The sequence below is a fragment of the Antechinus flavipes genome, chromosome 6 (assembly GCF_016432865.1).
Source record: "Antechinus flavipes isolate AdamAnt ecotype Samford, QLD, Australia chromosome 6, AdamAnt_v2, whole genome shotgun sequence".
NCBI lineage: Eukaryota > Metazoa > Chordata > Mammalia > Dasyuromorphia > Dasyuridae > Antechinus > Antechinus flavipes.
In genome coordinates, this window is record NC_067403.1 from 163,765,206 (window position 1) to 163,783,684 (window position 18,479).

The 18,479-nt window shown below is 32.9% G+C and overlaps 1 protein-coding gene across 1 annotated transcript; it reads right to left on the reverse strand.

Annotated features, from left to right (window-relative positions):
• Positions 1-10,876: 10,876 nt before the first annotated feature.
• Positions 10,877-15,638, reverse strand: CXCL13 (C-X-C motif chemokine ligand 13). Its single transcript, XM_051965246.1, has 4 exons — positions 15,468-15,638; positions 14,117-14,243; positions 12,231-12,311; positions 10,877-11,900 (listed from the first exon to the last, which is right to left on the reverse strand). The coding sequence occupies exons 1-4, from the start codon at positions 15,532-15,534 to the stop codon at positions 11,855-11,857; spliced, it is 321 nt and encodes a 106-aa protein (XP_051821206.1). The 5' UTR covers positions 15,535-15,638; the 3' UTR covers positions 10,877-11,854.
• Between the last annotated feature and the right edge of the window lie 2,841 nt (positions 15,639-18,479).

Here is an 18,479-nt window from a genome sequence, read left to right on the forward strand (position 1 = left end):
TCAGAAATTTTTTGTAATCACTTACTCCAAATTACGTTCCATTGTGCTTAAATTGAGTCCTATCCATCATAACAGACTGTCAATGAGACTGGTGTCTTTATGTTTTAGCTTCATTTGTTTTGTTTTCTAGTAAGGAAAAATATTTAGAAAATAAAAGAAACCTGTTATTCAGGTGTAGATTAATTTATTAATTGATATGTATTCATTTGCTTCTTAGACAAAAACTACCACACCAAATGTGAATGTGCAGAGACCATGTATTCAGTCATTTTTCAGTCATGTGTGACATTTCTTGGACCTCATTTAGAGTTTTCTTGGCAGAGATACTAGAGTTGTTTTGCCATTTTCTTCTTTAGCTCATTTTTTAGGTGAGAAAACTGAGGCAAACATGATTAAATGACTTTTTACAAAGCTAATACATGTCTGAAGCTGGATTTGAACTCAGGAACAAGAGTCTTCCTTATTCTAAGCCAAATCCTCTATCCATCATGCATCCTAGTTGTCCTGCAGAGATCCAAGATTATTTGAGCTTGTCTTCTTCCCTGTTATGTATTTTCATTTTTAATTGATTTTTTTTTATATTCTGGAGAAAGACTCTTTTCAGGCACTATTTTCCTGGAAATAAATAGCCAAAATGACCTTTTTTAAAGCAACATAATAATGCATTAGCTTTTCTCTGAGAATATATAGCCAAATATTTGATTTATATATCAACATTATTTTTGATTTATATAGATTTATTTGATTTAGTCAACATTAACAAAAAAGCTTATTAGAAACATATTAAGGTTCTTTCATTTCAAGGTCATACTCAATTTTAACCAGTGCTGGAGGTAAGACTAGTTACACAAATCCCAATTCTTATACTAAGACTTCCTCTAAATGGAAGGGTAACTTGAACATCACATTAAAGCAAATACATGAGTTAGAAAGGGAAGCAAAGAAGCTATCTTTACCTGTGAATTTCTAAAATTTAGGAGAGAAAGCTACCCAGGGAATTCACATAATTTTAATTGGGTGGTCTGGACAAAGCCATGGGCAATTGAACCTTTAGGCATACAGTAAGAAAAAAGATTAGGACTTGGTGACCCTAAAGATTCCCTCCATCTTTGTAAACTGTACAAAGAAAGGCCAAATGAGGCTATTGACATTGACAGTATGCCAAAGGCTGTATGACAAAGCACATTGATTCTGTGGACAATAGACGGGATGAAAGCTCACCCTTGATGATTACTCCCTGAATATACTTGAATAAATCACCAGGCTTCAGATCCCTAATTTTTGAATTGCAAGAAATTGAATGAGTTAACTGCAGAGGTCTGTTCCAAGCTTATGTCTAGCATCCTTCAAAGAAACAACCCATAATCAAACCCAGAACAATCAGGCTTATTTACAGCTAAACTTGTAGAGAGCCTCCTGTGATGTGTTGCATTAGATCAGAGAATTCTCAAAAGATAAACAGAACATTTTCAGATGAAGAAATAAAACTATTTATAGTCATATGAAAAATACAAATTAAGGCAACTCTGAGGTACCAGTTTATATTTCTCAGATTGGATAGGATGAGAGGAAAAGATAATGACAAATGTTCTAGGGGATGTAGGAAAACTGGGACACTAATACATTGTTGATGGACTTGTGAACTAATCTAACCATTCTTGAGAACAGTTTGGAACTATGCCCAAAGGGCAACTAAACTGTGCACACTCTTTGATCCAATCTCTACTGGATTTGTATGCTGAAGAGACCATAAAAAAGTAAGAAGGACCATATGTACAGAAATATTTGTAGCAGCTCTTTATGAAGTGGCAAGGAATTGGAAACTGAGTAGCTGCCCATCAATAGGGGAATCATTGAATACTTCATGGTATGTGAATGTAAAGGAGTATTATTGTTCTACAAGAAATGATGAGCAGACTGATTTCAGAAAAGCCTGGAAAGATTTACATGAACTGATGTTGAGTGAAATGAACAGAACCAGGAGAATATTGTACATTGTATATAGTAACAGCAAGATTATATGATGATCAACTGTGATGGACTCAGCTTGATTCAAGATAATTCCAATAGACTTGAAATGGAAAATGCCATCTGTATCCAGAGAGAGAACTATGGAAACTGAACTATGGATAAAAACACAGTATTTTCACCACCATGCCTTTTTTGCTTCTTTGTTTGCTTTTTCTTTCTCATGTTTTTTTCCCTTTTGGTCTGATTTTTTTCTCCCCTAGCATGACAAATATGGAAATCTGTATAAAAGGATTATTAACCTATATCAGATTGCTTGCTATCTTGGGAAGGGGAGGGTAGGAAGGGAAGGAGAAAAATTTGGAACACAAAGCCTTACAAAACTGAATGTTGAAAACTATCTTTACATGTATTTGGAAAAATAAAATACTATTGAAAATTCCAAAAATTAAATAAAAAGATTGCATGTTCTAGTTCTGATATAGGTTAAATGCAAGGAAAATTAGACCAAAAGGAGAAAAAACATGAGAAATAAAAAGCAAACAAACAAAAATAAAGGTGTGATAGGTAAAAAGTATTAAACAGCAAAACCTATACACAAAAGTAGGATATGCTCCTCTGATCTGGTGTTTTAGTATGATATTGAATTGTCTTTTTATATGAATGCGTATTGGGGGAGGGAGATCTTATATCAACAGAATTATTGAAAGAATTTTTATTTCTTTGGTAGGGTATCATAATAAAAAGAAGTTTGGTTCCAAACTTTTGGTTTGGAGCCAAAGGACCAAAGTTTGAATATGTACTCTATCACTTACTAAACCTATGACTTGAAACAAGTCACTTAACTCTGTACTATATTTTCTAAATATGAAAAATGAAGTAGGGTTATGGAGAGGAAAAACCAAGGAAGAAATGTTTTGATTTCATTCCCTATCTGTCAAAAGCTTCTCAACATACATATATATCTATATCTATATATATTAAATCTGGTTAATTTTTTTTAGAGAGCTCTTTTAAAAATAATAATGGCTTTTCATTTTCAAAATACATGCAAAGATGTTCACTTTCACCCTTGCAAAACCTTGTGTTCCAAATTGTTTTTCCTTTCTCCCCACTTCTTCCTCCTCTAGACAGCAAGTAATCTAACATAAATTAGACATGTGCAATTCTTCTAAATATGTTTCCATATTTTCTATGCTGTACAAGAAAATCAGATCAAAAAGGAAAAAAAATAAGAAAGAAAAAAAACCAAGCAAACAACCACCACAAAAAGGTGAAAATACTAGGTTGTCAGACCTAATAGTCCTCTCTCTTGATGCTGAAGTGTGGTTAATTTTGATACTTGTTTTTTATGACAACCATAATTGTAAATGATACATCACAAAAATAGATCATTCCAATTGGAAGAAATGCTCAGATAACTGCATATCTCTAGTCATGATGAATACTCCCAGTTATGCAAAGTGTTTTGTTGAAATGCAGCTAGTAAATTACCATATTCTTTGATACCAGTTATTTTTGCATTCTAAGGTGAATGTATTATATTTCTGCATTTTTAATAAATGGATATAAGATCCATGAAAACTGAATCTTTGGAAGATTTGCAAATACATTTAAAAGCATATTTCTTTTTCTAATTTTTTTTTAGTTTTCAACATTTACTTTTATAAGATTTTGAATTCCAAATTTTTCTCCCTTCTCCTTTCATTCTCTCTCCCCCGCAGACAACTATCAGTCTGATATAGGTTATACATGTATAATCATATTAATCATATTTCCACATTAATCACATTGTGAAAGAAGAATCAGAACAAAAAACTACAAGAAAAACAAAAATACAAAAAAAGTGAAAACATTATATTTTGATCTCCATTCACATTTCATAGTTCTTTCTCTGGATGTGATAGCATTTTCCATATGAGTCAAAAAGTATATTTCTGATATGTATGTTTTATAAGTAGAACATAATTTTTAGCACTATAAATCATATAGTAGAAATATGACCAATTATTAATTTTCAAAATGCTATCTCCTTAGTATGAGTTTCTGTCAAAAAAAGCATTTTCATTCATTGTTAAAAGGAACCTTTGTTTCCAATCTTAGATGTATAGGGAACTAATATAAACATATTAGAACAAAAGCCATTCCACAATGAATGGTGATCAAAGGATATAAGCAAATTCTTATTTGCAAATTAGCAAATTATATAGTTCTAAAAAAAGAATCACAAACTATTGCCAGTGATACAAAGGACATCAATATATCATTAAAATTGACAAATACAAATCAAAACATCTCTGAGGTTTCATCTCAAAAGTAAGTGTCAGTCATTTAAGTCATGTCTGACTTTTCATGACCTCATTTGGGGTTTTCTTGGCAGAGATACTAGAGTGGTTTGCCACTTCCTTCTCCAGCTCACTTTACTGATAAAGAAACTGAAGTAAATGGGGATAAGGGACTTGCCAAGAGCTGCCCAGCTAGCAATTGTCTGAAGTCAGATTTTAATTTCAAGAAGAGTTATCCCTGATTGCAGGTATCACTCTTAACTCTTAGATACCACTTAACTGCCCCAAATAAAGGTCTATCTTATGCTAACCAGTAATCCAGTCAGATCTCTAGACTGATGTAACTTTTCTCACAATTATACATATCAAGCAAATCATATTGCTTATCTGAAAACTGATCCTACACTGGTTAATCAAGTATTATTTCCACGTTCTTGTGATTGAATAAAGACACTTGGGGGGGAATGGGATAGTTTGTAAATTTAGGGAATTACACCTATTTGTTCTCTCCCTCCCAACTCAGAAAGCCTTTTATCTTTCCTCCAATGATTTCAGATTACCTAATTTTGCATCTTGGTTGATTGTTTTATTTTAATTATTTGGTTTCATAAGATTAATTGTTTTTAATGTATACAAATATGTTTTCCCTTGCATTTGAGGTTCAGTGCCACGCTAAGGAGTCCTCATCCCAATTTGTGATGCAATTCGCCGGCATTGGATAATAAACTCATATGCTCATAATCTCAAACCTTTGTTTCCTCAGCTATTTCAGATTTTACCCACCACAATTTTTGATGGCCAGGTCATCTGAACTCCAGCTCCAAGGATTATAGTTTTTCACAAAAACTCCCTAAAGACTCCACTTAATCTTTCACTGAGGAACTTTTTCACAGATAACTACCTTAGATTAAACTTCTTTTGATTTTAAAAATCTTCTGAGCTAAGGTAAGATTTACCTCCTATCCTGAAGCTTATCCCAATTTATATATAAACTTATAAAGTTTATCCCAACACTGGTAGGAAAGGTTTATTCTCACCCTGAAGACTGGGGAAGGGTTACTCTTTTTAAGAGAATGATGGGTTTAAAATATTGAAGTATTCCCTCTGGGATAGAAATTTCTTTTGGCATGAATCCAGGGAAAGAAATTAACATATTTCAGAGAAGTTCCTATTGGTCTGAGACTTCCCATATATAGGGGTGGAGGAGGTGACCAAAAGATAGAGCTCTCAAATTATGCTAAAATACATAAAAATCCAAAGGAGCTCCGACTTTGGTGGCAAATTAAAGACTTTGAATTTAGCTTCCTTCCTTTCTTTCTTTTTTTCCCCCTGAGGCAATTGGGGTTAAGTGACTTGCCCAGAATCACAGAGGTAGGAAGCTTAAGTGTCTGAGCAGGGATTTGAATTCAGGTCCTCCTGACTTCAAGGCCAAAGTTCTATCCTCTGCACCACTTAGTGGTGCCATGAGCTTAGCCTTTTGGTAAAGGATAAGGAGACTACCAAACATGTGTGTGTCTTATTGTTTTGTCTGGATTTTAATTTTTTTTGTAAAATGCAACAAGAAATTGTCTTGCATCATATTTAGTGTTGTTTATAGATTCTGCTACCTTAAAATATTCTAAGGAGAAAATGCAGCCAGCCAGAAAGACTGCAGAAAAGCTGCAGGCAAAGAGTTTTAGTGTACTGGGGAAGATTAATGAAGTTTTATACTTGCAGTAATTCTCCCAGATACTAAACTGTCTGTCTCAGTAACCAGGATTAACGCTCACTTTTAGTGGGAGATTAGTTTAAAATAATGCTCTGAAAGATATTTTTTCTCTGTCATTCAGACTTGGTCACATTGGAATTATAGAATTAAAAGTCAGATAATCAAAGAAAATTTTTTTCTAGTTTGTGGAACTGCTAAAAACATCTTGTAGATTTTGGAGATTAAAGAGATTGGAAATTGATTATTAAGGAGTTTTAAAAATAGTCATTTTAAGATTGCAGGGGAGAAGGTTTAAGATTTTGTGTAATTTCAGGAATTTGCCTCCTCTTTGGCTTATCTGATAAGGTGCATTTAGCAGAAATTTAATGTATGCTGAAATATCTTAGGGAGTTTTGGTATATCACTTTCTAGAGTTTGTTTTAAGGAAAAATAAGAATGAGATTGTTTGAAAGTTTTAGGGGTAAAGAGCACTAAAATGTTTTAGCTTAAAGCTATAGGCAGCTATATAGTACAGTAGATAAAGCTCTGAGTTTGGAGCTTGGAATCAGGAAGACTGAGCTTCCTGATTTCAAATATGGTCTCAGATTTTTACTAGCTGTGTGACTCTGGACAAGTCACTTAACCCTGTTTTGCCTCAATTCTTCTTCTGTAAAATGAACTGGAGAAGGATAGCAAACTATTCCAGTATCTTTACTAAGAAAATCCCAAGTGGGGTCACAAAGACTTGTTCATGACTGAAACAACTTAATAGTTTAATATACATATATATATATATATATATATATATATTTCTCTGGATTCTGTGTAGACTGGTGTATATTTTCTAAAAAAAATTGGAATAGATTTGAGGACACATTTTTTGATATTGGTATTGTGTAAAAAAATTATGTGCTAAATTAGTAAAGGACAGACCTAATGCAATAAAAGTAAACTGAAGATGATTTGAGACATAATTAGGAAGCAGAGAGGTACATAGGGCTTTTGTCAAACTCCTTAGCAAAAAGGGAAACAGAATGGGAAGAAGCTGGAGAATGCACTAATATGAAGTTACACACAATTAGAAGTTAATGAGAAGTATATAAAAATGTTTTTAGAAGCAGAAAACGTATGGTGGTGGTTTGTTTTTTGTTTTTTAGTGCAGTTAAGCTTTCATTTCCCAAAGGCATGAATGTAAAACCAGTGACTTTCCACATAAATTGATGCCATACTAGATCTTCATCTTTATCAGCTATCAAAATGTCTTACATAGATTTAAAAAGAAAAAAGAAAAGCTCAGAATGTAGAAAAGTTCTTTAGAAATGTTTGTCATATCTTTTTTTGAAGGAGAACAGGAAAATTTCCATGCTTGTGTAAAATTATTATTCTATAGTAATAGTAATAATATAGTATATATACTCCTCAGATAGTCAAAGTTAATTTATAGCTTTATCATGATTTCCAAATTTTGTTTAACCAATTTTGATATAACTGTTGATGTAAAAAAGTAGCATGATTTGTGTGGCAATATTTAAAGTTAGCAATTTAAGATTTGGATTTATATTGGCCTTTGATCAAAAAGGGAAAATTATAATTTACAGTATCATTGATTCACGTTCTGAATGACAACTGTTGATGCTATTTTTGGAATTTTAAAAGCAATTTGATTTTAATTATTCTGTACTGGTCTCTCAATACAGCTAGTATAGAATTTCAGAACTGATAAATAAGAAATCATTTTCTTTATAAAGTAATTCAGAAATACATTTAACTGAATTGATATTGTTTCACTAGCAATAAATTTTATTTCACGTTTGACTCTCTAATATTGTTTTGTTATTATGTTCCTAATGTGATTTTAGAAAACTGTTGTATAAGAAAGCTTACTAATTTGTAAAATTATACTTAGTGTACTGCATTTGTATTACCAGGAGATTAATTTGTGATCAGAATGCTGTGAAATTATGAATTTAGACTATCACTTATTAGAAAATCTTTTGTTGTAATGGTAAAAACAAAGCCCTCAAGTATTTAAGTGGGTATATTTTCCTTTAAAATGAAAAATAATAACTATTTAGTATTTGGGAAGAATACAAAAGATCTTGTAAAATCTCATTTATAAATTTCTTTGGGGTCTTGCCAAATTTTTAGTCCCTTGGATTTTCAACCTTTGTGACATCATAAAATATCATAATCACTGGGAAAGAAGTTGCAGAAAGAATGTTGTGAACTTCTAAAACTATGACTTGATTTAATGAGAAATTGAGAGCTTCTTCTCCATCACAAACATATATTACCAAAATGTGAGATATGGGGTGGGTAAGATTACAAGTTTTCTTATAGTATAAAAAATAATTTTTATGATTAGTTGTACAACTACTGATTATGAAAATTATGAAAGTGTACCTGGAATAAATAATATGTGTTGAATCATATTCGAGCCAAGAGTTAGACACTAGCTTTAAAGATGTAATACTTCATGACATAGATATCTGTTCATTTGAAAACTTACACTGACCAGAGTTTTTGAGTGGACTGTGATGTATCCGCTGTATTGTATTGTATAAAAAAGGAGATATTCTTATTTCTCTTCACTCTCACTTCCATTTTTGTTTTCCTTGTAATTAATCCATATTGTATAGTTTTCTATGGCCAATCCTTGCAGACACAGTGCTCCTGCTTACCATGCTACCTCAAGAATATATTTTCCCATCCCAAAGTTGTTTAGCCCTTTTCCCCTAATTTATCTCTTAAGTCATCCACGACCAGTTAGAAAACTATAGTCTCAATAAGGTTACAATAAGACTGGTGGCTAGCCAAGACCAAGAAAAGGACCAAACAAATCAGTGCGATCATCCCATCACTCTATCCCACATTTCCCACTGGCTCCAAAGAACTGTATTGTACTTTTATGTGATATTTTTAAGAAAATAACAAAAGGGAGAATTGTGGAAAAACATAAAATTATAGATTGTAGCTGTGAAAATAATATGTATGTCTTTTTGTTTATTTGGGCATCTCTGTGACCCCATTTGGGATTTTCCTGGCAAAACTTATTGGAGTGGTTTGCCATTCTCTAGCTCATTTTACAAACGAGTAAACTGAGGTGAAGTGACAGAGTTACATAGCTAGGAAGTACATGAGGTCAGATTTGAACTCAGGAAGATAAGTCTTCTTGATTTCAGACTAAGTGCTTTATCTACTGTACCACTTAGCTGCCCATCTATTTATCTACATTCTCTTAGCTGAAAAAATGCAGCAACACACAGTTATCATAAGAAAAAAAAGATATATATATATGCATACATATACACACATACATATACATCAAATGCATATATATTTGTATACATATATACCAGAATATATATACATACACAAATATATATATATATTAAAATACACATACATATATATTTTTAGCTAGCAACATTGTGGTGAATTTTTCCAAAGTGTTTTCTCTTTTTTTCCAAATATAGGTAAAGACAATTTTTAACATTCATTTTCCCAAGATTTTGAGTTCCAGGTTTTCCTTTCTTCCTCTGCTCCCTCTTCCTAAAATAGTAAGCAATTTGATAGGTGTTGTATATGGGCAGTCATGTAAAATGTATTTCTATATTAGATCAAAAAGAAAAAATTATTTTAAAAATCAGGATCATTCTTGAGGGAAGAAAAGAATGAATAAGAAGATAGTAGGAAAGAGGTAGCAGGATGGAGTAGCTTAGGATTGGAGTAGGAAAAGACTCATTAAGGGAGCAGTGGTGATAAAAGGAAAAGATAGAAGAAGTGGCACTGAAATAATATCAAAGACACTGAATTCCATTCTTTGGCATAGATAAGCAATATAATTGATAGAATACTGGATCTTGAATCAGGAGGTCTTGAGTCAAATCATGTTTTAGGTGCTTACTAGATATTTGACCCTTACAATTTTTTTCTTTTTTTTAATTGAAACTTTTTATTTTCAAAATATATGCAAGGACTTTTCAACATTGACATTGCAAAATCTTGTGTTCCCAATTTCCCTACCCTTTCCCCCCCTCCCCATTCCTTCCCCTAGATGATAAGTAATCCAATATATGTTAAACATTGTCCCTTACAATTTAAAGATGAAGGAGTTCACTTATTCAAGGTCTATTCAGGGAATAACCATCAAAGGTAGGATTTCACCCTAAGCCATTTAACTTCTGTTTGCCTCAGTTTCCTCAACTGGAATTTGCCAGAAGCAATTTTATTTATTTTAATGTCCGTTTATTATTGAAATATTTCTAGCTTAAAGAGAGAAATGATCAAAATGCCATAGTCTTCTCTTATCCCTCTTCTTCATGCCATTGGACATGTCTCTATCTCAAGGCAATTTGATAGAATATTTGTAGGAATGAACAAGCAAAATGTCATTCTGTGTTAGAACTTTATTGTTGTTGCAGGTGAATTTTTTTTAAATTAATATTGTAATTAATTGTAATTGTAAAAAAATTGCCTACTCAGAATTATTTTGAAAGTAAAATGAGATATTGTAAAGTGTTTTGCAAATATTAAAGCACTATAAAAATGACAGTTATATAGTCTTGTTTCTTAAATGTGCCAAAATTGAAACCTTTTTAAATGATGAGATATTAAAGAGACAGTGGAAAGAATCTATAGTGCTTAACTATGACTTCCTCTGTCCTCATGTTCAACATAAACTCTTCCTATTGACATACTAGCCTTAACAAGACAGTGGAAAAATGTTTAGTTTTTAAAACTACAAAGATCTTACAAATAATGTTGCCCTTGACCATTTCCATATAATTTTAGATTGTCTGAAACATAAAAATAATGCATAGTATTTTTTTAAAAAGTGACAGAGCTATGATTTTCATTATGAAGAAATAGAGCTTCCCCCATACACAGCCATGGTCCTTGAATGACTATTAGAGAAGAAAAAATCTGTTACAAATAAGTAAAACAGCTGTTTGTATTTATTGAAGAACAGTACATGAGTGATACACTTTAGGAAAATACATTTATGTTCAAAATTGTTTACTTTTTGAAACATAACACATTCCAGAAGGCAAGAGATCTGTAAGACAAGCTTAGCTGTAAATAATCCTGATTGCTTTGGGTTTGATTCTGGGTGTTTCTTTGAAACATGCTAGAAATAGGATTGGAAAAGACCATCTGGGGCTATCTCATCCAATTCCTTACCATTTAGAGATGAGTGAATTGATATCTTTTGAGCTTGGTGACTTATTTAAGTTTACACAGGCAGTAACCATAAAAGGTGGGATTTTACCCTAAGTATGTTTTACCACACAGCTTCTGGCATACTGTCAATGTCAGCAGCATAACACGGACCAATATTTGGCTTTCCTTTGTTACAGTTTATTAAGGTGCAAGGAATATTTAGGGTCACCAAGTCCCAATTCTTTTTCCTTAATGTGTGCCCAAAAGGTTTACTTGCACATGATTCTATCCAGATATTCCGTTTGAAATTATGTGAATTTCCTGGGCAGCTTTCTCTCCTAGTAATTTTAGAAATCTGCAGGTGGAGAAAAAATCCCTTGCTTCCCTTCCTAACTCATGACAGCTGCTCCAATGTGATGTTCAAGCTACCCTTTCATTTAGAGGAAAGTCTTAGTATGAGATTTGGGTTAGCCTTATTTCCAAGATTAGTTGAAAATGGTGTAGCCTTGATATGAAAGAACCTTTAAATATTTCTAATAAGTTTATTTACTAATGTTGACGAAGGATATAGAAATCAAGCACTTAGAGAAAAGCTAATATGTTACTGGATTGCTACAGAAAGATCATTTTGACTATTTGTTTCTAGGAAGAAAGTGCCTAAAAAGAACACTGAAATCAGAACAAAAACAATTAATAAAAGAAATGAGGATTCACAACAGGAAGGCAAGCCCAGATGATCTTATTTGGAATCTTAGCGTTGTCTCTGAATATTCAGATTTGGTGTAGTAGACTTGTTTCTAAGGAACAAATGAATTGATACTAATTAATAAATATATATATAGCTAAATAATATCTTTAAAAAATTCTCTTTTCCCACTAGAAATAAAACAATACAAAAGAAGTGAAACATAAAGCCACCAGTCTTACTCAATAGACTGATGTAATATGTGAGATCCTTTTTAAGCACAAAAGAATATAAATTGGAATAGCTAATCATGAAAAGCTGATAAATCAGAGTATATATTTTCTAGCCTTCATTCTATGCAATCAATGTGGGAAATAGAATTTTTAAATTCCCAAGGAACAATGTTCTTTGTCTAAAAGCAAATGACATTCCATTGGCTTACCTTTTTAAATGTTTTAAGATAAGATTTAACAACTTGTTCTTTGGATCCATACATATTTTCCTCCCGGATTTCAATGTGACTCTGTAAAGAAAAACAACAACAAAAACAAAACAAATTCTCAAAGTATTGCTTTTCAATCCTAAATGTCACACTTTATCAAATGACAATTTGGTGAGGATGAAACAAGATGAAATTGGGTGATGAATTATACTATGGAGTATGAATTATATCATGATTAAGAGCAAATTATGAAAAAAAAGATACCGTCTATGAATTTTTATGAAAAAGTGATGGGGTTAGAGGGTCTATCCACTATAGAACCTAAGCTCTATAAGAGATCTGTGGTACATCCAGCTACTGACATTGACCTTAATGTTGTTCTCTACGTATGTGTACAAAAAGCCAATATTTTTCTTTTATTAAGTGGCAATCGAGGACAAAGTAAGCTCTTGGTAGATAGAGGCTAAAAAGACTAAGATTTTCAGAGAAATGGAGGTCATCCCTATTTCAATAGCATAAAGAGACCACTGTTATGGTTGTATACAGTGTTTATAGAATCTCAGAACATTAGGCTTAAAAGAGATCTTGGAGACCACCTGGTCCAACTTGTTCATTTCAGACACTTTCTTTCTTCCTTCCTTCCTTCCTCTCTTCTTCTCTTTCTTTCTTTCTTTCTTTCTTTCTTTCTTTCTTTCTTTCTTTCTTTCTTTCTTTCTTTCTTTCTTTCTCTTTTTTTCCTTTTTCTCTTTCTTTCTGCTGAGACAATTGGGATTAAGTGACTTGCCCAGGATTACACAGCTAGGAAATATTAAGTATCTGAGGTCGGATTTGAACTCAGGTCCTCCTGACTTCAAGACTGGTGCTCTATCCACTAACTTATTCATTTTCCAAGTGTCAAAGATTTAGAGATTCGAGGAATGTCAAAAATCATGTTGCCTTTTCCCCTCACTTTTAGATGAGGATGCTAAAATAAACCCATTGCTGAGCCTAAACTTGAAGCCTTCCCATGTTGGTCAAATTGGTCAATGCTCTCTTGGTATAACTTTTGAGAGCTCAGAGTGGCCTCTAAATTATGATTTGGCATCTGAATAAGAGTTTATTGGAGAATAACATTGTTCTTCAGTATTTGGATGGATTTATGATTACATTGATGTGGGTGCTAGCTCCTGAAATTGATCATTAAACATTTATTAGGTGCTTACTATATGAACATAGAATAGAGATTCACCTCTGCTTTCTCATCTATGCAATTCTTCTTTGTGTCTAACTCTCAATTACTAGTCTCTTAGAGGGAAAAATATTAAACTGATAACATTCCAGAATCATCAGTGTTCTGTTAAAACAGACCTTTGGAAGCAAAGGAGAAATCATTAGAATGGGATTTCTAAATATTTAAGGGATGTGTGTGTGTGTGTGTGTGTGTGTGTGTGTGAAAAGAACATTTTTAAGGATGTAATAAAATACATGAGATTACAAAAGCAATATTGAAATGCAGTTATTAAAACATTTTTAACAAATAAGTTTCCAGATCCCTGGTTTAGACCTTTGATTTATATGCATAGAACCTCTGCCTATGAGATCCTGAGTGAAATTCTCAACTATTAATAAAAGTGCTGCTTTCTTTACTTTGGATAGTAGCAGAGAGCAAGTTTCAATAGAAACTCAGAGGATCATTTAACAAACAGCAGAAGATAACAGGGATTCACTTTCTACATCAGAAAATAGTGAGAAAGAAATCTCCAATGCCTGAGGTAGATTAACAGAAGGTAAATAATTTAGGAAAAAGCCTTTCTGTCTTGGAAAACATGCAAGAGAAGCTAGGATTCACCTCATTATATTTAATGGTATTAGAAGAAGGGAAGGTGATTTTCTTACTTAGTACTTACATGAATTCTGAATTCCGGCAACCTCTGCTAGGCGGTAAAATAGATAGTGTCTTAATCATTGGCAGAGGGACATCCGACATTTTCAGGCACCTGCACTTGTGGTTAGCATCATTGGTTTCTAGAATACCTGAGGCCATAGAAAAACCCAAAACAACATCACCCAGTTTGTTCTGGTAATTATAAATTCTGAAGTACATGCCAAAGGATTGAATGACATCCTGAACAGCCCAAACATTTGAAATATCAAGTTTTTGCTTCTGACTCCATTTCTTCTTTTTAAATTTTTTAAATTTAATAATATTTATTTTTTATATATTTAAAATTAGTTAAAATATTATTTTAAAATAAATGAGTCAAACCAAGTCAGATTGCTTCAAGACTCACTAAAAAAAATGAGAAGAAAAAACCCCTATATTTTGTTAATTCCCTGGACTAATTGCTTCCATCTATAAGCATTATAGTTAAAAGGTTCTTATCACAAAATACCTTTAAACACTGAGGTTTTTAACATTTAAATTCTTGATGTGGTATATAGTATTATATAACTTCCCTAGGAAAGCTTCATGAATCTATACTTCAGATTTATTATCATAAAATAGGACTTAAAGTCCCTAACTTTGTGAAGCTCTAGACTAATTTTTCCCTGTTCCCTTTTTCTTACTTTGTTGACAGTATTACATGTGCTCTGCAATGAATCAGATGAGCCTGAGTAAATCGGATGAACTAAACCTGAGTAAGTACAGGATGTAATTCAAAACATTCCATCTGAACTGTTATCAAGGATGCTCTGCAACAGTCAGTTTCAACTCAATGTGTTTAAATTTTCAATTGCTACTTTATTATATATCTTAAAAGAATAACAAATTATACATAATAGATTTGCAGTTTTATATGCAATTAACTTTTTTATTATACCAATGTTATTTAAATACTTGATTTATTCCTAAAAATAAAATAAATTTTTAAAAATTTCATTTACTGATGCCAAAATTGTTTCGAAATCCCAGTGATTCATGTTAGTCAATGATGGCTTTCTGATCTCTTTCCCTGTTTGACTTTTTGAAATATCTTTTAGGAAAATACACTGAACTCTGAGAGAATCTGGTTCATTTTAGTCTTAACTGTTAAGTTGTACATAGTAGATTTGCAGTTTCATGTGCAATCATCTTTTTTATTCTACTATGCTCTGGAAATGATTGTTTTGTTCCATAAATTAAAAATAAAATAAATTAGTCTTAAGTGAATATTATCTATCCAACAGGGAAAGTGACTTGATTCTACATCCCTCTTCCCCAGTCCATTTGATTTTTTTTAAAGGGATACCCAGAAAAACACAAGTGAAAGTTCTTACCTTGCACTGAAAAGATACTGATAGCCATCATCAGAACCAGGACCATGGAGGCAACCGTGGATTTCATTCTGGCTTGACCAAGAAGAGGAGGAGGAGGAGGAATAAGAGTCAGGCTGGATTCACAGTCTGGATCTGCATCTGGATCTGAATTTCATCTGTGCTCTTTTCAGGACCAGAGCCTCCTATTTATTTACACTAATGAGGATCCTCCCACTGCCCATGTCTCCAGTGGGCCAGCTGTGTCATCAATCCTTGAAGCCTAAAAATGTTATTGCTGAGCTTGCTTTTCCAAAGTGTTCATCACCCACTCCCTGCCTTTGCTGCACATCATTGTCAGCATAAGTTTCTATTACTGTTTAATGTTGTTGTTGTTATTATTATTATTTTAGAAATATGAGCTATGGACTCTTGAATATAGAAGGAAATGCTTAGCAAAAAAGTAATGGATTAGGGGCCTGGCAAAAGAGAGCTACTGAGAAATTCCAAAGTTCAGGCTCCTTTGACCAATATGTCAAGTGAATATATGTGGCAAAGATAGAGTTCAAAAGCAGCTGGTAAATATAGCACCTGATCTGGGCTGAATTCAAATCCAGATTCAGATCCTAATTTGCTATTACCCATTGAGTCACTCTTTCTACCGTTTTCTCCTTGGTAAAATGGGATGATTATATGTACCTCCCAGACTTAGTATTGTGAGGATAAAATTTCCAATGTGCTCTGACAACATTAAAGTACAGATAGGTCCTGATTAGTGATGATAATGAATCCTCTGAAGTGAAATATTCAAAATTACAATTATGTAGAATATGACCATTGATACCAACCTAATAGATTGGAATAATATACCTGCTTCACGGGATTCATTGTTCACACTGGGGCCTGTCCAAATAGTATGATGATGGTAGGGAAGGTCCACTTTTCCAGTCAAATTTTCCAATCTTTTCTTTCTTAGGCTAAAAAAAATTACGTTTTTCTCCATTTCCATGGTGAGAGGGAGAAAGAAATGGATTACTTGAAGAAAGAAAAAGATTATTTGGGAAAGATTTACTTCTGAAGAAGCAAAAATTTCTTGCTATTAGAAATGATTAAATTGTCTAACAGAAACTTCCAAAGGGAAATTTAAGAATTTGCTCTTCCCACAAGTTTCTCAAAAGGTGGTTTTGCTTATGTTCTGTACATACAGTTAGAAGAAATTCCAGCTGCATCTGTCTGGGGCTCTGCAGCCCTCAGTTTACTTTCTCCTTATATCTGCTTTATTAGTGCGATGCTTTTTATGGTTAAGGCTGCATAAATAATCTTAGTCTAGTTTAGCTTTTGTTTGATCTATATTCTTAACCCTGACTCTTCCAGTGGCTGATTGTAGAAAAAAATAGCTGAAGACTTCTCACTTCTGTTTCTCAGAGAAGACCTTTGCTCTCCTGTCTTCAGGCATTTTCACTGACTCTCAATGCTTGAAAACTTTTCCCTCCTTATCACTGTTTTGGGCTCCTCTGCTTTATTTCACATACCACCTAAAATTTCTCTACAAATAGCCTTCCTTGAGCTTTCTTAATGCTGGCACTATTCCTTTATTTATTATTTTCAGTTTAACCTGCAGATATCCTGTTTGTTCATAAATGACTTCATGTTGTGAGTTCTTCGAGGGCAGGGATGTGTGTGTGTGTGTGTGTGTGTGTGTTTGTGCTTTATTTCTTGCTTTTCTTTATATCCCTTAAGCCTGGAACAGTATCTGGCACATAGGGGTAGTTCTTAATAAAATACTTGTTGACTAGGAATAATGATCTAATGGTAGACCCATATCATACCATTCTCTTCCTGTGCAAGAACTAGTTTCATTTGTCTTTGAGTCAGAAAATAACCACAATGATGTTAGCTCCCATTCATATAGTGCATTAACCTTTGTGAAATTCTTTCTCCACAGCTCCACAAATAGCTACTACAAACATGATTGAATTCTCTGGACCGCACCCATATCTTCATCTGTAAAATTTCAAATAGGTCTCTCAATATGACTTTTTCCTGGCATTCCTATACCACTCCTAGTCAAATATATCTAAACACATCCATGGTTTAGTTTGAAATTTAGTTCATCTGGTCCCTTGCAATGAGATAGCAGCAGAAATCTGCACTAGTGGGAAGCTGTTTCAGAGGGATGTGGTTGCCTTGAGGAAGTTTTCCAGTACAATAATCTATAAACAAGAATGCCATCATGCTTTTGCAAAACTACTTACAAAATAGCCATTCTAGGGTTGTTACCATCCTGGAGTACCAAATCACTTGGGAATGGTTGGACCTTTGATCAAAATTTTCTTTAACTTGCCCTTCTCTTTTTAAAATTATTTATATGATTTTAATATTTTATTTATCCAAGTTACATATAAAACAATTTTTTACAACTTGTCCTTTTCTTACCTCCTGGCTGGTTAGGTGAAACAATAGATAAAACTCTGGATCTGCTGTTCAGGAAGACCTGATTTTAGTTTCCTCAATTTGGCTCAGTTTCCTCAAAAGTAACATAGAAATAATAATAGCATTTATCTTACAGGGTTGTTGTGAAGATTAAATGAAACAACATTTATTTGTTTTTTTAAAAAGAGAGCACATTTAGTATAGTGCCCTAATGCTTATTCTCTTCTTATAACAATTTTTAGGGCACCGTTAGGCTAAAATCTGGAGAAAAAAATGATAAACCATTCCAGCATCTTTACCAAGAAAACTCCCAAAGAGTAAGACCAGACTGAAAATGACTGAAAAACAAAAGAAAAAATATCTCCATATCTTCTCTGGTCCCTTCTCATGCTTTTAAACCAACTTGCACCCAAATTAGCATTTGAGAATGCTCAAGTGCAGTGGTTCTCAAACATTTGTTCTCAGTATCTTCATGTTGTTAAAAATCTATCGAGGATCTGTTCAAAGAGTTTTTGTTCACATGGATTATATTTATAGCTATTTACTATATTAGAAGTAAAACATAATTTTGAAGTTGCAGACCTTCTGGAAGGGTTTCAGAGA